Here is a 24940-nt window from a genome sequence, read left to right as displayed (position 1 = left end):
TGATTCTCTCAGGAACTCCATAACGACAGATGATTTCTTTCTTGATGAACCGGGCAACCACTTGTTTGGTAACATTAGCATAGGAAGCTGCTTCCACCCATTTGGTGAAGTAATCAATCGCAACCAGGATGAAGCGATGTCCATTCGAAGCAGTTGGCTCAATCTTCCCAATCATGTCAATGCCCCACATGGCAAACGGCCAAGGCGAGTTCATGACATTCAACGGGCTTGGTGGTACATGCACCTTATCTGCATAAATTTGACACTTATGGCACTTCCGAGCATACTTGAAGCAATCGGATTCCATAGTCATCCAGTAATAACCGGCCCTCAGTAGTTTCTTCGACATTGCATGACCACCGGCATGGGTACCAAACGAACCCTCGTGCACTTCCTGCATCAACATGTCTGCTTCTTGTCTATCCACGCATCTGAGCAAGACCATGTCAAAGTTCCTCTTGTACAACACATCATCCTGATTCAAATAAAAGCTTCCAGCTAGCCTTCTCAGGGTTTTCTTATCATTTTTCGACGCACCTTCAGGATAACCCTGAGTCTTGAGGAAGTTCTTGATATCATAATACCACGGCTTCTCATCAATCGCAACAGACTCGGCTGCAAACACATATGCAGGCCTCTCGAGTCGATTCACCGCAACATGTGGCACATGATTCCACCAATGAACTTTTATCATGGAAGATAAAGTAGCCAAAGCATCAGCCATCTGATTCTCATCCCGGGGGACATGGTACAACTTCACCTTCTTGAAGAACGTCAGTATTCTTCTGGTGTAATCTCTATAAGGAATCAAATGCGGCTGGTTCGTATTCCAATCTCCATTGACCTGATTGATCACTAGAGCTGAATCTCCAAAAATGTCAAGCGTTTTGATTCTCAAATCAATGGCTTCCTCTATTCCCATGATACAAGCCTCATACTCAGCTTCGTTGTTGGTGACATCAAACGTCAATCTGGCAGAAAAAGGTATATGAGCACCTTTAGGATTGATCAGTACTGCACCAACACCATTACCATTCACATTCACAGCCCCATCAAACATCAATGTCCACTTGTCATCAGGATCCGGTCCTTCCTCGACAAGAGGCTCTTCACAGTCTTTCATCTTTAGATACATGATGTCTTCATCAGGGAATTCAAACATCATAGGTTGATAGTCGTCGATCGGTTGTTCGGCGAGATAGTCTGACAAGACACTACCCTTGATAGCCTTCTGCGACGTGTACTGAATATCATACTCAGTTAAGATCATCTGCCAACGGGCAACACGTCCGGTGAGAGCTGGCTTCTCAAAGATGTACTTAACTGGATCCATCTTAGAAATCAATAAGGTAGTATGGTTCAGCATATACTGCCTCAGTCGGCGAGCAGCCCAGGCCAAAGCACAACAAGTTTTCTCAAGCTGTGAATATTTGATTTCACAGTCGGTAAACTTTTTGCTAAGGTAGTATATGGCATGCTCTTTTCGACCAGGCTCGTCATGCTGTCCCAATACGCACCCCATCGAGGTCTCGGTAACTGACAGGTACATTATCAGTGCTCTCCCTGGAACTGGAGGGATCAGGATTGGAGGTTTCTGTAAATACTCTTTAATCTTGTCAAAAGCTTTCTGACAATCATCATTCCACTTGATAGCCTGATTCTTTCTAAGCAGTTTGAATATTGGTTCACACGTGGCAGTTAGGTGAGATACAAACCTTGCAATGTAATTCAATCTCCCTAAAAACCCACGAACCTGCTTCTCTGTTCTCGGTTCAGGCATCTCCTGAATAGCTTTGACTTTTGCTGGATCGACCTCAATCCCTTTCTCACTGACAATGAAGCCTAACAGCTTCCCTGATCTCACCCCGAATGTACACTTGTTCGGATTCAGCCTCAGTTTGAACTTGACCAACCTGTCGAACAACTTCTGCAAATTAACCAGGTGCTCCTCTTCTGTCTGCGACTTTGCAATCATATCATCCACGTACACTTCAATCTCTTTGTGCATCATGTCATGAAAGAGAGTCGTCATTGCCCTCTGATAGGTAGCACCGGCATTCTTCAGCCCAAATGGCATCACCTTATAGCAGAACGTGCCCCAAGGTGTAATGAATGTCGTCTTTTCCATGTCCTCTGGCGCCATCTTAATCTGGTTATAGTCCGAGAAACCATCCATGAAAGAGAATACCGAGGATTGAGCCGTATTATCCACCAATACATCAATGTGAGGTAATGGGAAATCATCTTTCGGACTCGCTCTGTTCAGATCCCGGTAGTCGACACACATTCTGACTTTGCCATCCTTCTTCGGCACAGGAACGATGTTGGCTACCCACGGTGGGTAAGTGGTTACTGACAAAAACCCAGCATCGAACTGCTTCTGAACCTCTTCCTTGATTTTAACTGCCATATCAGGACTCGTTCTACGAAGCTTCTGCTTGACCGAAGGACAATCATCTCTGAGAGGTAGCCTATGAACCACAATATCAGTATTCAGCCCAGGCATATCCTGATAAGACCAGGCGAATATCTCCATGTACTCTCTCAGCATCTCGATCAACCTGCTCTTGACCTCAGGTTTCAAAGCAGCCCCGATCTTGATATCTCTTCTGGCGTCCTCAGTACCAAGATTCACAATCTCCAACTCTTCCTGATGAGGTTGGATGACCCTTTCCTCCTGCTTCAACAATCTAGCCAATTCTTTCGGGAGTTCACTGTCTTCATCAATCTCCTCTTCAGCTTGGTAGATGGGATTGTCGAAATCATACTGAGCCATAACAGATTTGTTCATAGTGGATGCCATAAGGTCATTTCTGCATGTTTAATGCTTTATTTTAGAAAAAGAGTTCAAAAAAAGTCACAAAAAACAAAAACATTGCCATTTTTATTTTTATTTTTGAAAATGAAAAACAAAAAAGGAAGACAGGGATCACAAAATTGTTTGCAAAACGTCCTTTATTAATGATAACCATTGAAAACATGAGGCCCTACAATGAATCACTACGCCTTGGGCAGAACGTAGGGTTTTATGCAGAATGAAAAAACAAAAGAAAATTACTCTGTCTGAAGAGTAACTTGAACTATATCCTCCGCAGTCCAGTTGTTGATCACTTCCCCTGGCGCACTCGGGCGGACCCAGCAGTCGAGATCACAATCACTGTCAACATCTTCACCCTCAGCAGCAAAGACATCACCATGATTCATCAGCCCAGCGCTGGTAAAGGTACTAGGACCTGCTGCCCCCTGCTCTGCTCGGAGAGGCTCATAACCGATGCCAAACTTATCTTCTTTGACAGGCAAGTCCACCATCTTGCCCCAGCCTTCAGCTCTACCAGAGTCAACCACCTCCTTAGCCTGCTTGTAGGAAGTGATAGAAGCACCTGGCTTCCTCTGCTCAGCATAGGCTACCTTTTCAAGCGCTACAGTCTCAAACGCCTGGCACAAAGTCTCATGAATCTCGCCATCCATCTCGACATATTTGAACGAGGATAAATGACTCACCAAGATGTCCTCTTCACCGCACACGGTCACAATCTGACCGTTCCAGACATATTTGAGCTTCTGATGGAGAGTCGACGAGACTGCCCCTGCTGCATGAATCCATGGACGTCCCAGAAGACAACTGTAAGCTGGCTGGATGTCCATGACGTAGAAGACGATGTCAAACTCCTCCGGACCTATCTTTATAGGCAAAGTGATTTCACCAAACACAGACCGTTTGGATCCGTCAAAAGCACGAACAATCAGGTCACTTGGCGTCAGCACAACCCCTTCAATCGGTATCTTCTTCAATATCTGCTTCGGCAGCACGTTCAGCGAAGAACCCGTGTCAACCAACACATGAGACAGCACAGCCCCCTTACACTCCATAGTGATGTGTAAGGCCTTGTTATGATTCCGCCCCTCGGGCGTCAGATCAAGGTCTGTGAACCCCACGCCATGTCGGGTACTCACATTAGCAATTACACCCTCAAGCTGATTAACCGAAATTTCCTGAGGTACATACGCCATATTTAACATCTTCAGCAAGGCGTCTCTATGTGCCTCAGAGCACAACAACAGGGAAAGGATAGAGATTTTGGAGGGAGTTTGATTGAGCTGATCTACAATCTTGTAGTCACTCTTCTTGATTATGCGCATGAATTCCTCCACATCCTTCTCAAACGAGCCACCAGGCACATTTGTTTGAATAGGCGTTCCATCAACCACGGCCTGTTTGTCCTTAGCTTTAGCAGATGCCTCAGCATTGGCATCCCTCAACTGTTGAGGTGCAAACAGCCGTCCGCTACGAGTAAAGCCTCCTGGTCCACCCACATTGTCCACAGCTGGACTCGCAACCACAGGAGCTTTACTGGATGGCGCACTAATCGTCACAGGCGCTTGATTCGAAGGCTTGACCCTGTTCTCAGCCCTCCTGTTGCTTCGGTAGGCATTGTCGTATTTCCATGGCACAGCTTTACTGTCTACGACCCTTCTAACCGGAGCGACGATAGTTGTCGGAGTGTTGGTAGCAACTGGTGCAGATATGGTAACTAGAGTACCACTTGTTGTAGGTGCACGCCCTTCAGATGGTTTGAAAAAGATTGTGACAGTAGACACTGCCTCACGATCTCTGTTATCGGCCCTACCAAACTGAACACAGCCTTGATCCATCAAACCCTGGATACCAGCTTTCAGTAGATCACACCCATTAACTGACTCTGCACAGCCCACACAGTCTTCATCGCAACCTGGATGAACACCACTATCCAGCAGACGGCCCTTAACCACAAGCAGAGAAGTCTGAATCTCTTCAACGTTGACAACCAAATCTTCGGATTCGACCCCTTCGATACAGTTTACCCTATGAGCACCATGCGCAGGCATAGGATTATTAACAACATTTGGCACGGGAGCAAAGTTGATCGTCTTGGCGTCGATCAGGTCTTGGACTTTATGCTGAAAAGCCCGACATTTCTCAATATTATGCCCTGGTGCCCCAGAATGGAAATCGCACCGGACATTTGCGTCATACCCTGGTGGCAAAACAGTTGGCGGAGCCATCGTTCTCAATTCCACAAAACCCAATCTGAGCAATTCAGGCAATAGCTCAGCATAGGTCATGGGCAAAGGATCAAAACGTCTATCAGGCTGCAGCCTCTGCCTCGGCTGATAAGGACGTTGCTGTTGTTGTTGTTGTTGTTGTTGTCTTGGTTGTTGAGGAGGTTGACGTTGTTGCGGTGCAGGAATGGTCACTGCAGCAACCTGTCTGTACTGATTCTGATTTCTGTTCGGCCCTCGGCGGTGTTGAACAGCGCTAGTTTCACCTTCTCTACGGCGAGGTGCCCCAGAGAAAGGTTTCTTGGATGAAGAGGAACCCACATCAGTGATTCTCCCAGCCTTAATCAAACTCTTGGTCCTTTCACCACAAATCACTACGTCAGAGACGCTTCCAAATGGGCAACTCCCCATTCGGTCCATGAACACTCCCTGCAGTGTGCCAATGAACATATCTGTCAACTCCCTTTCCAGCATAGGGGGTTGAACTCTTGCAGCAAGTTCACGCCACCTCTGGGCGTACTCTTTGAAGCTCTCATTATTTTTCTGGCACATACTCTGCAGCTGAGTCCGGCTCGGTGCCATGTCCATGTTGTGTTTATATTGTCTGAGAAAAGCTTCTCCCAGATCCCTCCAACATCGGATAGAATCTCGCTTGAGTTCCATGTACCAATCCAACGATGCCCCAGATAGGCTGTCTTGGAAAAAATACATCCACATTTTCTCGTCATCTGTATATGCCGAGATCTTCCGATAATATGCCTGCACGTGGGTGTGAGGGCAAGAAGTACCGTTGTACTTGTCGAAGGTAGGCGCTTTGAATTTGTGGGGAATCCTCAAACCTTCCACTAACCCCATGTTCGTGACATCGAACCCGAGAGAGTTCTGGCATTCCATCGCTCTAATTTTTTCAGCCAGGGCATCGACCTTACGATCCCTATCCTCCATTCTACCGACATCACCATCATCTTCACTCAGCATCGTGAACATGTCCTCTTGTCTGTCGACAAGCGGAGCTGGATGACGAATAGGAGCCCGGGTGGCCCTGACATTGACCTCTGCAGCTAAGGGCTGACCATCAACTCGTATCCCCCTGAGTTCTTCTCCCGTAGCATAACCATGCCCGGGAGCAGCAGCAACATTGACAGTCTCAAAACCAGGTGGAGCAACAGGTGAACCACGGTTAGACGCCTGAATAACCGTTTCTTGCCTCTGAACCAAAGCACGGAGCTCCTCCTGACCCTGAGCAACCCCTTGCATCATCGTCATGAATTGGGCCATGTTCGCCCTCATCTCAGCCAGTTCAGTCTGAACCTGATCCATGCTTCTGCGCTGATTTAGTCTTGTAGAATACCGGTGTGGTCGCTGATCCGCTATCCTGCCTGACACAGGAACCAGAGTGAGAAGTCGGCACGAGAACACCTGTTATGCAAATGTTATGAGTATGATGCTAATGCATATGATGCACATGATAATGATCATCTCTCAGGCATTCAAAGAGCCTGATTCATCTCAAGAAACGACAACCTGCAACAACGCAAAGCAACAGGGAGATACAGAAATAGCATACAACAGGGTACTGAATACAGAGAAAATCTCATCTATAAATGAGCAACTGGATCATACAAGAAAGATCCAAATATCCAACAAAGTACAACAAAGAATCCCACCCAACAGGCCTTGGGGTGATTCATAACGTGAACATCAGGAAATACAAGCTAAGACAAGTTACTTCCAGGAATGAGCGTCTTCAAGTAGTGACACTGGTCTATCAACAGTTCACACTCTGAACATTCTGGCAAGGGAATGATCTTCTCCTTCAACTGTCTTCTAAGCTCGACAACTTCTGCCCCAAGCTGGGTCTCTGATGCAAGTCTCTGGTCGACTTCCTTCTTCATCTGGATATCTTTGTCTCTGAGTTGCTTCTCCAAGTCTCTGATCTTCTTCAGATAACTGGCTTCGGCTCTCTGCAATCTCAAACACTCTCTGTGTTCTGCGTCTAGCAGGGTCTCCATCTCTGAATAAGATCTCTTCTTACTCCTTACGCCACCAACACCTGCACTCTGGGCATCTCTGAGCTGATGAGTCAAATTCAGCCTATCAGCTTTGGCCTGATACAACTCCATCTGGGCGTCTTGCTCTTTCTCCCTCAAGCGACGATTCTCCATCAAGGCTTGCTTATACTGCTCAGCTGGCACAGTATCAGCGAGAATCAAGGGTGGTTGCACTTGCAACGGATTCATCCGATTATAGGGCAACAGCAAAGTTTTCACTCTCTTCTTCACCCAATCAGTGTACTCAGGCATAGCAATGGCGAACTTCTTCCCTAAGACGAATCCGTCTCTAACACCAATAGACTTCCAAGCTCTTCCCATCTGCTCCAATCTAACAGGATCAATACGCTTCTCAAAATACACACTCTCAGCTATCTCAGCTTCAAGCGGCCTTTTACTCATAATGAACCCCAACTGGCGAAGAGAAAGAACCGGGTTGTAATTGATGCAACCCTTGGTCCCTACAAGTGGCACGTTCCGGAATTCTCCACAACTCATAATAACATCCCGCACGTCCATCCGGTATGACTGCCATCTGATGTCATATGAAGTAAGAGACATCACCCTCTGAGTCCACCTATAAGTGCTCTGAGCATCAACAAACGACCCGCTAACTGGTAGGAGAGACATATACCATCTGAGCAACAGTGGGAGACAACACCTGATGGCTCCACCCTTACCATGCCTACTGTGGATAGCATAGTAAGTGTCAGCTAACAGAGTAGGGACCGGATTCCCTCCAATGAAAATGCAGACTGCAGCATGGTCAACAAAGTTGGGCATACTTGGAAACAGAACGATCCCATAGATCATAACAGCGAGCTGGGCATGAAAAGCTTCCCAATTCCCCTTCTCTGCTTTTCCTCTGGCAGCTCTCAACAGAAACTTCAAAGGTAGGCCCACAACATCTCCACTGGTCTTCCAACTATCACTGATCTCTCGAATACTCAGATGAAGAGCTCTAGCAATAACCCTGAAGTCGACTTCCTTCGGGACGTCCAGGAAAGGAATCTGATGCTGAATCGGGACACCCAACAGAATGGAGTACTCCTCGAGAGTAGGCGCCAACTGATAGTCCTGGAAAGTGAAACACCTAAGCTCTGGATCATAGAACTGAAGAAGCGTCTGCAACGGCACCGGGTCAACTACCATCTTCAACAAAGTCAACAGATCCCCGTACAGGTCAATGAACCTCTTCAGATGATCACTGGTCACAAAACTGCTCAACTCAATCAGAGACGTCAGAGACTCACGGTGAAAGCTATAGGAACAGGTCTTTCGCTTCGGCTCGGGAACTGTTGCCATCCCTATCAATGAATCAAGCTCTGGAATGTACCTGAGAAATGATATGCATGCAGGGATTAGTTTTTTCTTTTTTTCTTTTTTTCCAATTTTTTCATTGCATTTCTTTTGAAAAATAAACATGCTATGATGCACATGATGCAGACACGACTGGCAAGCTGTGCATCTCTGAACACAGGATCGAAACTTCGGCTCGAACTCTGATCACAACCATCTGAAACCCAAAGTCAACTGGTCAACTGTCACCTGAACCTAATCTGAGAAAATGAATCACCAACAGGAACACACTGAATCACACTGAATCACCAACCGGTCACCATCAGTCACCATCTGTCACCATCTGTACCTGTTAAAATGATCATTCCCTCCCCTCTCACGGGTGTCATCTAGGCCAGGGTAAGGTCGAAAGAAACGCAGCATAAATAACCTTTCGCAGAATACCATCATATACACACCTGAAGTATGCAACGATGGTACCCTACCAGGGTCTGAACTGCTCGTGACGTCGATGTTCCGCTAAGTGGCGCATACCACCCGCTTCCCATGACTCACTCTATTCCTAGGTTTCCTAGATTGCACTCATAGCCTGGGTATTGGGCCTTTTACCTCGAGTAACTCCCACCCCCAAACAGAGAAGTACAGCCAGCACAGCAGATGAATATGAATGAATGCAAACATTAATGCAAATAATACATGCAAACAATGAACAATGAATGCAATAAATAACACAAGAAAAAGCAACCAAAGCCCTAACCTAGAGAGCGCTAGGAGAGACTCGCTTAGGGAAGATGGACCAGCACAGGTCAACTTCTAATATCCCCAGCAGAGTCGCCAGCTGTCGCATTACGCGAAAAACCGGCGGGAAAACAAGAACAACAGAGCCGCCACCGTGCGTCATTTATCCCAAAGAGGGAAAGGAAACGCTCAGAGTAAACCTGGAAAAAGCATGGTCTCGCGACCAGAGAGAATGGGATCGGGAGTCGGTTATGCGAAGGGAAGGTATTAGCACCCCTACGCATCCGTCGTACTCGACGGGATCCACGCACAATAGGAAGGAAAATGGTTGCTAAAACACTGCTCACACACACACACTGGCTGAAAGAGACACAAGAAAACAGACTGAAACTGACTCGGCAGGACATCGCGTCCTGGGCCTACTTAGTCTATCAGGCATAGACATCAGAGTCAAAGTAGTTCGGACTAGGGAAACGACACATGCTCGCTAGGATGTCGCATCCTATGCATACGTATCTCCTTTGGACGAAGGAGAATCAGAGCATTCGTAGCTCGGCTAACACGCACACAAACAAACACAGGCAAAGGCAAACATGGAGCCTGAATGCCAATTACTGGACTTACATCAGCATCCGAACCAAAACACACGCCAAAAAGGCAAACGAGGAGCCTGAATGCCAATCACTGGGCTTACATCAGCATCCGAACCAAAACACACTCACTGGAACCCGAATGCCACTCGATGGACTTACATCAGCTTCCAAGCACACAACAAGACGCAGGAAGAAGCAGGGTCTCGATTGCAACCAGGGCAAGAGAAAGGGAAGGTCTCAATCGCAACGAGGGCGAGAGAAAAGAATTAGTGTTAGTTGTTAGTCAAACTCGACAAGACATCGCATCTCGTGCCTACGTATCTCATCTGGACATGAGAATCAGAGTTGCCGTAGTTCGGCTAAACTATTCCTGTTGGTTTGTGTTTTTTACGTGGACAACGTCACTACGCAATCTACCGGATGCTCGACCTTTGGAGACTTACTCACCTGTAGTAGAAGGAGTGGACGTACCCTTGAGAGGGGATAATGTTTGTTTGTGTTTTAGGAAAGCTCAAGCAAGAAAGGAAGTCCTATACGAAGGAACCGTGCTACCTTAATTGACATGCAAACGAGACTACGCGGAGTCTAGCAAACCTAGGGGATACAATCACACCACACAAGCATATACAGCATGAAATAAACACACCAACAAGGGGCTCAAACATCAGGGCTAGGCTTTAGTCGAGGGGTCATATCAACCTCAACAAACAAGCCTCTGTATCGGGGTAAGGTTAGCTCTTAACCTTGCCATCGAGGGGCTAAGGTGAAGCTGATGAAAGGTGAGTGAAGATTAGACTTCACAGCTCTTATCCCTGGTCAGGGAGAGCTTCAGACAAAGGAGCGTGGGTCCAGAATGGAGGGACCCTTCTACGCTCAAGACATAGACTCGACTGTACAATGTACAAGATCTTGGGTTTGTGTCCCAATGCATCAAACACAAGTAGTGTGAGCAGAGGGACGACTCAACAGAAGAGTGGGAGATAGATTGCATATCTCTATGATCCACCAATTGCCTTAATCAAGGACTTTACCTGCTTGGGGACAAAGTTAAACAATCACAAACATCGCCTCTTAAGGAGGACTTCAGACAGTTATTTGCCCGGCCAAGTAACAGACCGGGTCTCCAGACTACATGAAGAATAGAAGTCCTACCTCAAGTGGTTAAAAAACCAAGCAGCAGCAAGCAAGTTCTTGAAAGAACTGTAAGCGACTAAATGTACCTGAAATCAATCAAGTATCATCAGTACTCAGACAGACAACAATAAACAGCAAATGTTAATCAGTTAATCTATACAGATAACACACAACAAGGCAAGCTATGAGCTCAAGCTCAAGCTTCACAACCTACAAAACAAATTCATGTTAGTTCTCAACATCAAACAATGTCAATTTAATCCACTTGGTTCAATCTCTTTAAGCATTGTGCTTTTCATCCTGAAAAATCAAGCAAATGTGAGAAACAAGACCACTAGGCCAAGCCTAGGGTCCAAAAGTGAGAAAAGAATCTAAACAGCAAGGGATCTTCAACCAAACTCAAATTAATGCCAATAGAAAGCAAATGCAATTGATCCCATGCTTATATCATTTACCATATTCATTTCATGACCAAAACAAGTCAAACTAGGTCAAAGGCAACACCAAAAGTCCAAACAGAATGAATTCCATCAAAAGCATACCAAAATAATTCCAAAAATCCTCTAATAATTCACACCTAAACAGGACATATTCAGGGTATAGCATGTAAATTTTCAGCTCAATTGGACAAAAGGAACTATGTCAATGAAAATCAAGAAATCCAGACACAATTATTCAAGCCAATTCATAGCATCAACACAAGCATTCACTTCAAAAATTCATAAATCAGTGAGAACATTTAAGAAATGAATGGGACCAAAACAGGGATGTCCTACAATGTGTCTACAACCAGCATACCAAATTTCACACTCATCCAAAACCATATGAGGATTTCACACAATATTTACAAACATGTGTCATATGAGCTTGCACATTGAACCAACAGAGATGAAAAATATCAATCAAATTGAAAATGCCATATAAAAATCCAGAAAAATTCACATAGCATCTCAACATATCCATAAACATCCATGCAAAATTTCAAGTCATTCTAACAAGCATAGGCTAGGCAAATAATTTCATGAAGTTGCCCTAGTTAGGTGTGACACAAATTGTCACACCTAAGTTCAAAAATTCACATCTCACACCACAGGTATCCAAAATTCACAAACTTTATATGTAAATCACCAGCAACATGTCCAGAATAAGCACAAAAATTTTCATTCATTTCTTTGGAAGTATGAGCATTTCATGAAGGATATGGTGAAACATGTAAAAATGTACACATGAACAAAATCAATAGGTCAATTATTTTTTCACACATGCAAAAATTCTACAAAAATCATCATTAAATTCTACACATCAACAGGAGTATTATGAAAAAATCTCACCAAAATTGGATAAAAAATGAGTGAGTTATGAATTTCTAAAGATCAAGCATCAAAATGACATGAAATTATGAAAAAAATGAAATAATTGGTGCCAGTGGCAAACTTGTAAATCCAGCGAAATATTTGAATCTGGCGCCTACTGGAGACCTTCGCTAAGCGAACCGGAAGCTTCGCTAGGCGAGCACTCATCTTCTTCAGCATTCGCTAGGCGAACGGATCACTCGCTAGGCGAATGCGCGATTTCTTCGCGAAAAAGACGACGGAACAGTGAACACAACACACACTTACGAACAATTTTTCACGAAATCATGCAAGCAGTATACCAATCGAAGCGTCTCATCATGTAGAACATCGAAACAACAAGCATTCATCCTAAATCTACTCATGCTAACCAGATCGAGCAAAAGAAAGTTTATCATCAAAAGTTCAGATCTACATATCTCATTCAATTCTTAACGAAAACGCATGATTCAAGTTGCAGTGTGTTCTACGTTGCAAGATCTACCTAAACCACATGTTAATTTCAAGAATCGAAAGGTTTGAATTCTGACCTTATGAAGCAACAGTTGCGAAATCGAGCTCCTCAAGGCTCCAATGTCGAAAACAGATGGAGAATGTTGCTCAAGAAGATAATTGGTGAAGAACTTTCAGCTCGACGATGCTTGGATCATGAAGATTCGCCAATTGCCATTGATGAGTGATGCTTGGACAGTTGGTGTTCTTGCACGAATTTTGCTTCAATCTCCAAAAACAGAATCACATAATCACCTGCACATGAAGAAATCACCAAGAAATTGCCAAAACAATGGAGAATTATTGAAGAATTTGATGAAAAAAGTGAATGAGAATTGTGAAATTTTTGAGAGAATTGGAGAGTTTTTTGGATTGGATCTGAAAAAATGAAATGTGATTAGTGAATACAGTTGCAATTATCTATTTATACCAATGCTTAATCACAAATTAATTAAGATTAGCAAAATGTACATGATTAGTGTAATGTGCAATTTTCAAGTGTGTGGCCAAAATGCCCTTTACAAAACCAGTCAATGTAATAGTGCAATATCAGTTCATGCAAGTCCAAAATGTCATTTGTGATGTGTTGGAATGAGTTTTAAGTGCAAAATCCATGTAATTTGAAATTTCACCATTTTCCCACCAATTTTCAAATAATCCACTTGAAAAATGACTTTTTGCAATGATTATTTTTGATGAAATATGATGATGCATCATGAAAGTACATGTGAAATGTGGTTTGCTCAAAGAAAGATCACCCAATTTGGCCATTCCATGTGAAAGTTGTGCCACTTTGAATTTGGACATTTTTGGAAAATGACTGGACCATATCTCGCTAACCACACATGGGAATTTCAAGTTCTTGGACTTTTTGGAATGGTGAGATCAAGATCTCCAACTTTCATGCTGGACAAAATTCCATTTGAAGCTTGTACGATGAAGTAATTTTGAGGAGAAAAAGTTTCCATTTTGGGCAGCTGAAATTACAGGTCACCTGCTATTTTAGGAAACTTCTGGTCTGACCTCCAAATCTTCAACCTTGGTCTTTGATATGTCAAATGAGACTTGTATGGACATGAATGAAGCCTTTCAAACCATCTCACACCTTCCAATCCATAAAATCAAGCACAGTTGACCACAGTGGACCACAGTTGACTTTCTATGGTTCCAGCTGAAATCCAGCTGAACTGTTGACTTTTGAGCATCCAATATTTGGCCAAATCACTTCAAAATGATCCCTGGACCATATAAGCTTGATACATCAACCCTAGGGCTTTGTCTCAATGAAAATGGCACTTGCTTGCTTGATTGACTGATTCTCCTGATCAGTTTGACCCAATTGGTCAGCTGAGCTTGCACTTGGGCAAATGGACAATGCAATGTTATGCAGTGGACTATGTTATGTTAATGACCTAATATGAAATGAATGTACAAAAGGTAGGTGCAAATTTGAGGTGCTACAACCGGGTAACCACTTGTCGAGTGACATTAGCATATGAAGCAGACTCAACCCATTTCGTGAAGTAATCAATAGTGACTAGGATGAATCGATGTCCATTGGAAGCTTTGGGTTCTATCATCCCAATCATATTGATTCCCCATATAGAAAAGGGTCATGGAGAAGTTAGAACATTCAACGGAGTTGGTGGCACAAAGATCTTATCACCATATATCTTGCACTTATGGCATCTTTTCACAAAGTTGTAGCAATCAACCTCCATTGTCGTCCAATAGTAACCATCCCGGAGAATCTTCTTGGCCATAGCAGGACCATTCGCATGTACACCCTCACAGCCCTCGTGTATGGACTTTATGATTGTACTAGCTTCGTGTCTATCCACGCATCTGAGCAGTACGGAATCATAGCTCCTCTTGTATAGTACATCACTGTTTAGGAAGAACTTGGAAGAGAGCCTTCTCATAGCTTTCTTATCGGTAATGGATATACCCTCGGGATATTATTGTTTCTCTAAAAATGTCTTTATGCCATAGAACTAAGGCTTAGCGTCAGGATCAGCCTCAATTGCTAGACAATGTGCTGGTTCATCTAAGTGGTCAATCTAGATGGATGGTGCTTCATTCTTCCATTTGACTTTAAACATAGATGCCAGCATGGCTAGAGCGTCTGCTAACTGATTTTCTTCCCTAGAAATATGGTGAAAGGAGATTTCATCAAAATAGGGCATCAGTTTTCTGATGTGCTCTTTGTAGGGTATCAACTTGCTATCCCGAGTCTCCCAATTGCCTTTCACCCGACTGATTACCAGAGCTGAATCACTGAATACCTTAAGTATTTTGATTCTCAAGTCGATTGTCGCCTCTAAACCGTAGATACATGCTTTGTATTCTGCCATGTTGTTGGTGCAGTTAAAACACAATCTAGCAGTAAATGGAAGATGGAAACCAGTTGGAGAGGTGATAATAACACCCATACCATGACCTCGGGCATTGGAAGCACCGTCGAACACGAGCGTCCATCGCGATCCTAGTTTAGGGCCTTCCTCAGGGCTTACCTCGAAGCCTAGCATAGTAAAGTGTCTGTTAACATGATGTCTTCATATGGAAAGTCAAACCTTAACGGTTGGTAACCTTCGACAGGCAGGTGGGCGAGATAGTCAGATAGAACACTCCCTTTTATTGCTTTCTGGGTCACGTATTGTACATCATACTCGGTTAGCAGCATTTGCCACTGGGCAATTCTACCAGTAACAATAGGCTTTTCAAATATATACTTTATCGGATCCATCTTGGATATCAATAAAGTAGTGTGGCAAATCATATATTGTCTCAGGCGTCGAGCAGCCCAAGTCAAAGCACAACAAGTCTTCTCTAAAAGCGAGTGTCGGGTCTCACTTTCAGTGAATTTCTTGCTGAGGTAGTAGATATCATGTTCTTTCTTTCCTGTGTCGTCGTGTTGACCCAAAACGCAGCTCATGGATTCATCAAGCACTGTGAGATACATAATGAGTGGCCTACCAGGAACCGGTGGTACCAAGATTGGTGGTTCTTGTAAGTACTTTTTTATTTTATCGAATGCCACTTGGCAATCGTTGTTCCATACAATTGATTGGTTCTTTCTCAACAACTTGAATATCGGTTCGCAGGTAGCCATCAGGTGAGATATGAATCTGGAGATGTAATTAAGTCACCCAAGGAAGCCTCAGACTTCTTTTTCTGTTCGGGGAGTTGGCATGTCTTGGATGGCTCGAACTTTGTCGAGATCAACCTCAATACCCTTCTGACTGACTATGAAACCCAAAAGTTTACCTGATCGGACCCCGAAAGTACATTTAGCTGGATTCAAATGCAGTTTGAACTTTCAGAGTCTGACAAATAACTTTCTCATATTTACCAAATGGTCTTCCTCAATTCTGGATTTGGCAATCATGTCGTCCACATAAACCTCAATATCTTCATGAATCATGTCGTGAAAGAATGTTACCATGGCGCGCTGATATGTTGCCCCTGCATTCTTCAAGCTGAATGACATGACTTTGTAGCAGTAAGTTCCCCAAGGTGTGATAAAAGTTGTCTTCTCCATATCGTCTGGTGACATCTTTATTTGATTGTACTCGGAGAACCCATCTATGAAAGAAAAGATGGAGAATTGAGCCGTGTTGTCGACCAAAACATCAATATGAGGCAAAGGGAAGTCATCCTTTGGGCTGGCTCTATTGAGGTCTCGATAGTCTACACACATTCTTACCTTACCATCCTTCTTTGGAACTGGAACGATATTAGCAACCCACTGCGGATACTCAGAAATGGCTAAGAAGCCAGCATCTAGCTGCTTCTTAACCTCATACTTGATCTTGAGTGCCATGTTGGGTCTGGTCCTTCTGAGCTTCTGCTTGACTGGAAGGCATTCGGGTTTTAGTGGTAGGTGATGTTCAACAATGTTGGTATCTAACCCTGGCATATCTTGATACGACCAAGCGAAGACGACAACATATTTACACAACAATTCTACCAACTCAGAGTGTACATGCTCGGCAAGAGATGCCCAAACTTTTACTTCTTTTTTGTTAATTTCAGAACCCAAGTTAATGACATCCACTGGCTCTTTGTATGGCTGAATCTCTTTCTCTTCGTGCTCAAGGAGTCGTGCTAGTTCAACTGGTAATTCATAATCTTCCTCATTGTCGTCTTTAGCTTGGTTGATTGGGAATCCAGATTCATAGTTGATATTAGCCATGTCGTGATAAATGGTTTTATTTGCTCTGCATATGATGAGGTTATTTTAGTATGCTTTTTTTATAGAAAAAGTGGGAAACAGAAAAAGAAATCTTTTGCCATTTCATTGTTTTTAGTGAAAAAGGAAAATAACACAAGTTTTGCATGCAAAAACGTATTCTTTATTTGTTCACATAATACTTTTAAACATGGGGGCCCTTACAAGATATCCTCTTGTCTCGGGTGAGGACGAGGGATGGAGAAAACAAAATGCATTACGTTTTTTCCGAGTACACCATAGGGATCACGGTGGTTGTCCAATTGGGAAGCTTGAATCCTGGAGGACATCTGCGAACGAGGTTGGGCGCCCCTGGCTTGTTACCACTGGACTCTCCAATGATCGCCACGGTATGCTCACTTTGATAGTCGGTGTTGCTGAACTTGACCGGGTTGAATTGCTTTTTCTTCGGACTCACCTTGCATGTTGCCGGGTGATAACCGATACGAAACTTGTCGCACTTTTCTGCCATATTGACGACCTTACCCCAACCGGGAAGTGGGTCTTTCTCCAATGTCTGCTTGGCACTCTTTGCTGAGGATAGGATGGTAGCGGATGATTGATTGTTGTTGGCTGATGCGGAACTGACATCTTCAAATTCTAGACATTGGAGCGGAACCTCGACGATCCCCTCGTTTGTTTCAACATATCTGAAGGAGGAGAGTTCACTGACAAACAAATCTTCTTCCTCACACACAATTACCAGTTTGTCATCTATCAAGTACTTCAGCTTCTGGTGCAAAGTAGAAGTGACTGCCCCAGCGGTATGAATCCATGGTCTACCCAACAGATAATTGTAGGCTGGGTTGATGTCCATGACTTGGAATGTGATGTCGAACTGGTGTGGTCCAACACAGATAGGCAAATCAACCTCCCCGATTACCTGCCTTCGGGAACCGTCGAAAGATCTAACGATCAATGCACTGGTTCTCATTTCAGGCCGCTTGAACTGTAACTAGCTTAATATGGACTTTGGCAGTACGTTAAGCGAGGATCCAGTATCAACGAGGACTCGGGATAAGAGAGAGTCAGTACATGTGACCGAAATATGTAGTGCTTTATTATGGGCCTTTCCCTCAGGAGGTAGCTCTACTTCATTAAATCCCAGATACCTACTGGCGGTGATGTTGGCAACCACGTCGTCAAATTGATCGACCGTGATATCTTGCATCACGTGAGCGGTATTTAGAACTTTCAACAATGCTTTGCGGTGAGCCTTAGAACTCAACAGCAAAGACAAAATTGATATTTTGAAGGGCATTTGGTTCAACTGGTGAATAATCTTGAAGTCACTCTTCTTTATCAGTTTGAGGAATTCCTAACTTTCCTCGAAAGTGATACTCTTCTTGTGATCTTCAAACTGTTCTTTCTCAACCATCGGCTCCTTACCCTTGGATGCTTCGGCCTCGGCAGCTTTATTGTTGTCAGTAACCTTCATCAACACCGGAGCAATCGTCATGGTCGGAGTGGCGAGTATAGTTGCCCCTACCTGCAGAGTCGGCGTAGGAGTTGCCTTCTCTTTAGGAGAGATAACTGTGGGTGCTGGAGACACCGTGGGAGTGTATTTAGGAGCGAATACACATCCGCTTCGAGTCATGCCTCCCACCCCAGCAATATTGACGATTTCTATATCAGGAATGCGGATTTCTTTTCCTCCCAAATACATTGTGGTCTCATAATTCCAAGGTACTGCCTTGGTATTCTGATACGGAAACGGAGTGGGAACACGGAAATGAATCGGCTAAATCCTCCTGGGGGGAGCTTCAACTTTATTTTTCCTGTATACTATTGTTATTGGCTCGATTACTGCCACCTCTTCTGCTACTTTGGACTTGGAGAATTGTATTAACCCTTGATCCATCAATTCTTGCACACATCCTCTCAACTGCTTGCAACCATCCGGATTAAACTCGCACACCGAGCAGTCATTATGCACCCCTTCCAGAAACCTAAACTCTTCCAGTTTTCTCAACACAATGGATAACGGAGTTTTCACCTCATCGACCCACTTCACAGGTTCTGTGGATTCTTCTTCAATGACGACACTGACCGTGGGACCATCATGATTAGGTAGGGGGTTCGTTTTTACGTTCGGCTTTTCCTCCGAGAAGGTCAAGATCTTTCTATCAATCAAGTCTTGCATTTTGTTCTTTAACGACCAACAATCTTTGATGGAATGTCCCACATGGCCGGCATGGTAGGCGCATGAGGCGTTAGGGTTATGTTTATGATGATAAGGTGGAACAACCTGGGGAATTTCTTTTGGCACAATAGCCCCCACATGGATCAAATATGGTACCAAGTCAGCATATGGCACTGGGATCTTGTCATACTGAGTGCGTCTGCCATAATTTCCTCTATTATTCTGCCCCTGACTCTACCCTCTATTGTCACGGTTGTATTGTTGATTCTGATCTTTCTAGGTAGGAGCTGATTGTTGATTGCTTCTTTGTGGTTGATACTGGAAAGGCGGTTGTTGGTATTGAGCTGCGACGACATATGGATACGGATAATACGGCATAGAGGCCATCAGAAATTGATATCGGGGGCGAGCCTTCGCCATTACAGTGTTTGCCTCCCCCTCCTTCCTTTTAGCGAAGCCCCCATGCGGTTTCTTGTTGGTTGTCTGCTGTGTGGTCGTGTCTGTTATTTTCCCAGATTTCAGCCCACTCTTAACATGTTCCCCAATAGTAACCATGTCAGCAAAATTTGTTAATGAACTACCAATCATCTTTTCAAAATACAGCCCTTGCAGCGTACCCATGAAGATGTCCACCAACTCGTTGTCAGATAATGTTGGTCGAACCCTAGACGCCATTTCGCGCCAATGTTGAGCATATTCCTTGAAGGTTTCATTAGATCTTTGCAACTAATTTTGTAATTGAAGCCTTGTCGGAGCCATGTCAAGGTTGTACTTATACTATTTCAAGAATGCCTCGAAGAGGTCCATCTATGACCGGATCTTCGAACGCTCCATACTCATGTACCAATCCAAGGAGGCCCCAGCCAAGCTATCTTGGAAGCAATGAATCAAGAGGTTGTCATTATCAATATGTGAAGCCATCTTCCTGCAGTACATAGTGAGGTGAATGCGGGGACAACTAAGGCCTTTGTATTTGGGAAGGTCAGGCACCTTGAATTTCTTGGGTAACACCACGTTCGGGACCAAGCAGAGGTCTCGAGCATCTATGCCAAAGGAAGAGAAACCCTTAATGACCCTTATTCTGTTGTCCAAGAGATGGTAATCCATAGGTCTAGCCGGATCAACAGCGGGAGGGGCGACCTGACTGGCCGATCGAGAAGCTTCGGGAGCAATCGATGTGGGCATGTTTGGGATGAACCATATATGTGGCGGGTAGGAGAAACCCGGTGGCACGGTCTGAGCAGCGGTAGCAGGCTGAAAGTATTGCATTCCAGGTTAAGCATTGGGGCCCTGAGGTGCCCTTGTCTGCATGTACTGGGATGCAGGGTATGTCATCATGGGCACGGAGGTTTCCCCTGGGTAACCAAAGGGAAAGGTCGGAACCTGACCAGTGCTCGCAGCTTGAGCAGTTTGATTGGGAAGCTGAAAGTGGAGGCGTGGGCCTCGGTAGTCCTCTTCATCATTATGGAGGTCGTCAGTGGCCTGACCCTGGTTGTCGTCCGGTTCAGCAGCATTAACCGAAGTAACTTGGAGAGTGGGGAGAGCCCACGAGAAACCAGTCTTCCCAGCAGCAGCAGCGGCAGCAAGAGTCGAGTGAGGGAAGAAAGCTCCCCCACTGGCGAGACTAGCAGCAAGGTGTGGGGGAATTCCCCACGGGTAGGCAACAGCAAGCCTAGCAGAGTCCGTGGGGACCACCTGACGGTTCCCAGAGTTAGGCACCACAGTTTCTGCCGGAGTGTCGACGGTAGTGCCAGTAGCAGCGTCAGGAATGGTCACCCCAGCAGCACGGCTGACGTTGGCAGCAGCAGAGGCAAGGTTCCTCTGAGATTGGAGGATCTCGAGGATGGTCTCCATGTTCCCCCTGAATAGGTTCATCTCACCTTGCACCCGGGCAAGGGATTCATGGACGGCAGCATTGTTAGCTTCGTATTCGGCCATGATTCTGGATTTATTGGAACGTGTGTAGTATGGATGACGAGTCGTCGTTGTTGCTGCGGCAAAACGGCGAGTGTAAGCATTTTGTTTTCTGACGGCTTTTTGCAAGTAAATGCGTGGATGCATGTATGTATGCAAAAAGATTTGATATGTGCATTCATCATCATTATTATTATTATTATAAAGGGAACAATTCCAGGGAATCCGCGAGTTTACACATTTAACACAAGCAATTATAAAGCGAATAAAGAGAGACAGTTTATGAAGCCAATAATCGAGAAACTCTTTTATTCAATGTCGATAAAGCAGAATGCAAGTACATCAAGGAAATGCCCATCAGCTACAAGAAGGTCACATTAGTCCCATCATACCTCAATCTACTGAGTTACAAGTGACTAGAAGTAATTGGATAACAACTTTTCATAATAGGCATGAGATTTGGGAGACAGGCAGGCGCCCCACTTTCCCAATATCGCACTCCCTTCCGGTGGAGAGTTGTGATCTGGCTTGCTTGGAATGTTGTTCACAACTGTCTTCCCTCGGTTGGAGGGGTCTTCAGGATGCTTGTTCAACTGTATGTTACTGTCTTTCAAGTTCCCATGTGATTGTCCCTTCAACTCTTGGATCTCTTCTATTCTCTGATTCAACTTGTATTAGTTTTGGCGAAGGGTAACTTCTAGATGTTTGTTGCGACTTCTCTCATCCTTCAACTCTCTCTTATAAGTTTCTAGCAGGCTTTGAAGTTTCTTCATTTGCTCCATGTGTTCTAGTTCTGCTTTACCAGCTCGGTATTGGGCTTCGGCTAACTGCTTCTTTTTGGTTGTCAGGCTGGCATAAGTCCCTTTGAGGGTGTCACCCACTTTGAGTCTTTTGAGGACCTATGTCTATACCTCATCATCTGCTTGACGAACTCAGTCTCTCTTTTGATTCAGATTGAATTTCAAGGTTTCTTTCTCCAATGAGATCTTAGCAAGCTTAGATTTGAGATCGGAATTCTCTTTCTCTATGGTCTTGATAACCTTCTTCAATTCATCTACTTTAGAATTTGGCTGGTTCTCTGGCTCAGGAGGTTGGAGGTTCATGGATAGTTCGGGCGGGAACGGAAACAAGACCTCACTAACTCTGCTCTTGACCCAACTGGTGTAAGCTTCCTTAGCGATACAGTTCTTCTTACCCATCTCTGCTCTTCCTTGAGGACAAATCGACCCCTAAGCATTGACAATCTTCTTGATCAACTCTGGTTCTTCGACCCCTTCGTATAAAACAAAACCCTCCATACTTTCGAGATCAGGCTTCTCTACCACAGGGTGTCCAAGTTATCGCAATGCTAACCTCGGGTTGTAGTTGATCCCTCCTTTTGTACCAAGAAGAGGTACATTAGGAAAATCCCCACAATTGAGGATGAGCTTTACACCATTGTATACTTGAGAATACCAAGGGATGTCTTCGGCTTTTAAGGACATGATCCGCTGGGACCATTTCAAATTATCTTTGTTCTCAAAGAAAGGACCTTTGTTGGGTAGATGCGAGATAAACCATCTATACAGCAAAGGGGTGCAACAGGCAATAGTCCCTTTCTTCTTTTGGGTCCTCACATGGATTGAATAGTAAGTATCAGCAAGAAGGGTGGGAATCGGATTTTGAGTCAAGAAGATGTGAATAGCAACCAAGTCTACGAACTCCTCCATATTCGGAAACAGGACAATCCCATAGATGAGTAAAGCTAGATGGGCGTTGAAGGTCGTCCAACTCCCAGCTTCAGCGAAGGTGATAGCTTTGTCTACGAGAAACTTAGAGGTGAAGCCATGGATTCCACCCTTTGGCTTCAGGTTCAATTCTATTTCCTTCTTTCCCATATGTAGAGCTTCATCAAGATCTCGATGTTCAGGAAGTTCCTTAGTGCGGATGTAGGGCACTTGGTTCTTAATCCTAATACCCAGAATATGAGAGTACTCTTCCAATGTCGACGCTAGCTGGTAATCTTGGAAAGTAAAGCACCTTAGTGGTGGATCGTAGAACTGCACCAAGGTGTGCACAACGGTGATGTTGACCTCGGTGTTCAGAATACCCAGAAGGTTACCATACGCTTCCTTGAAGGCGTCTTTGTGAGTCAGGTCTAAACGTGCCCCAATTCCTCTCAATACAGCCAACTGAGGTTCCGCAAACTTGTAATTATGGATGCTCTTTCTCTCGGGATTCATGCGTCGCTTCAATTTCTTGGTAAATAGACTGGACTCTTGGATTCCTGGAAAAGACATGCATATGCAAAAATTGGTCATGATGAATGATAATGCAATGATGAGATGATAATAAGTCACATGGACTCGAAACTCTGGCAAGTTCTAGAATATCTATAAGTGCCACATGTTGTTAGTTCACAAGTTTGACGTAACATGAGCATCAAGGTAGGGAGAGTCTATGGTTTCCTGCAATAAAACCCATATCCCCCTCACAGGTGTGGACTATGCTCCAAGGTGGTCCCTAGAAGGTCTCCCAGAGTCATCGACTTGAAATGAAAATACCCTACCATAGTGAATACTCACAGGACAAAAGTACTTCCAAGTGAATCTAGTCTGGGTGTGGTTCTCGTGACACCCAACGCACGAAACGCAGGTGTACACGACTATCCACGAGACTAACCTATGTGTATACTAAGCACGGGTATAGAGCTTTCCTCTCATGTAGTCTAACACATCCTAACAATAATGTAACAGATATATCCATAATATAAAGCGAATAAGAAATGTGATAAATAAAAGCGAGTAAAGCTATAAGGTAAGCACCTAAACTAGCGAGGGAACAACCTAAACTAGGCTTGACTCCTTTTAGAGACTAGGAAATACTCCCAGTAACGAAGTAGTCCCAGCAGAGTCGCCAGCTGAAGCTAGCGGAAATATACCTGAACACATCGCACGCTCGAACATACAACAGAGTCGCCATCGAACTTTATTTATCCCCAAAGGGAAGGGAAAACATCGATAAAACCCGGGGGAAAGAGATATATTGGGTAAAGAAGTCGGTTATGCAAGGGGAAGGTATTAGCACCCCAAACATCCATGGTACTCCATGGGAACATTTTGATTGTTCTTGCTCAAATAGGTGTGATATCTAAAGATTACTCGCAAAAAAGAATAAGGGGAAAGGAAGGGAAATAGATAAAGTGCTCGGTGAGGATTAGGGCCCTCATGCCTACGTATCCTCATAGTGCAATGAGGACTTTAGAGCTTCGTAGTTCGAAGAACTAGAGGCGGGAGATGAAAAGAATTGTGATAGAAAGTATGGTCTGAACCAAAGGATTATATGATTTGAACTCCAACAAGGGGTAAAAATGTGAACCCAAGAGTAAAACTGGTATGAACCAACAAGTGAGGGGTCTAAGACATGGTATCACCATATTGGAATAACCGAAAAGAAAGGGTTGCCTACACACGGCTGCAAAGTAAGTAAGGGGATGTTTGTCTAAGCTACAAGGTCTGGCAAGACAAACAAATCAGCTCTTGGTTCACAAAAAAGGGGTATAAGATGGAGCAAAAAGGTATAGTGTATTTGGCTCAAATAATAGGTATATCACATGAAGTGAGTGAAGGCAGAGTATGAAGGTATCATGGAAATGAATGGAGTGAAGTGACCGAAGTCACGGAATAGAGTATCTGGTGACAAGTGACTGAAGAGGTTTAGTTTGAAACCAAAAGTCAAGGTATATTGGAATCCATAGGAGAAATGGAATTTGTACCATAGAGGGAAAGGTGGCATGAACCACAAGTGGGGGGTCTAAGACATGGTATCACTATATGGTTGGCCGAAAAAGAAGGAATTAAATGTCTGGGTACAAGCCAAACAACTTTAGGTACAAAAGCAGACTTTTCATTAAGCGTCCTAAAAGGGTGAATATGGAATCCCAAAGGAAGTATTGATTGGCACAAGGAAACATA

At 44.3% G+C, this 24940-nt stretch overlaps 1 protein-coding gene across 1 annotated transcript; it reads right to left on the bottom strand.

Annotated features, from left to right (window-relative positions):
* Nucleotides 1-22324: 22324 nt before the first annotated feature.
* Nucleotides 22325-23209, bottom strand: LOC127129725 (uncharacterized). Its single transcript, XM_051058857.1, has one exon. It carries the CDS (start codon nt 23207-23209, stop codon nt 22325-22327), a length of 885 nt encoding a protein of 294 aa, XP_050914814.1.
* Between the last annotated feature and the right edge of the window lie 1731 nt (nt 23210-24940).

This window comes from Lathyrus oleraceus, chromosome 3, assembly GCF_024323335.1.
Source record: "Lathyrus oleraceus cultivar Zhongwan6 chromosome 3, CAAS_Psat_ZW6_1.0, whole genome shotgun sequence".
Taxonomy (NCBI): Eukaryota; Viridiplantae; Streptophyta; class Magnoliopsida; order Fabales; family Fabaceae; genus Lathyrus; species Lathyrus oleraceus.
This window is presented reverse-complemented; position numbering and strand designations above follow the sequence as displayed.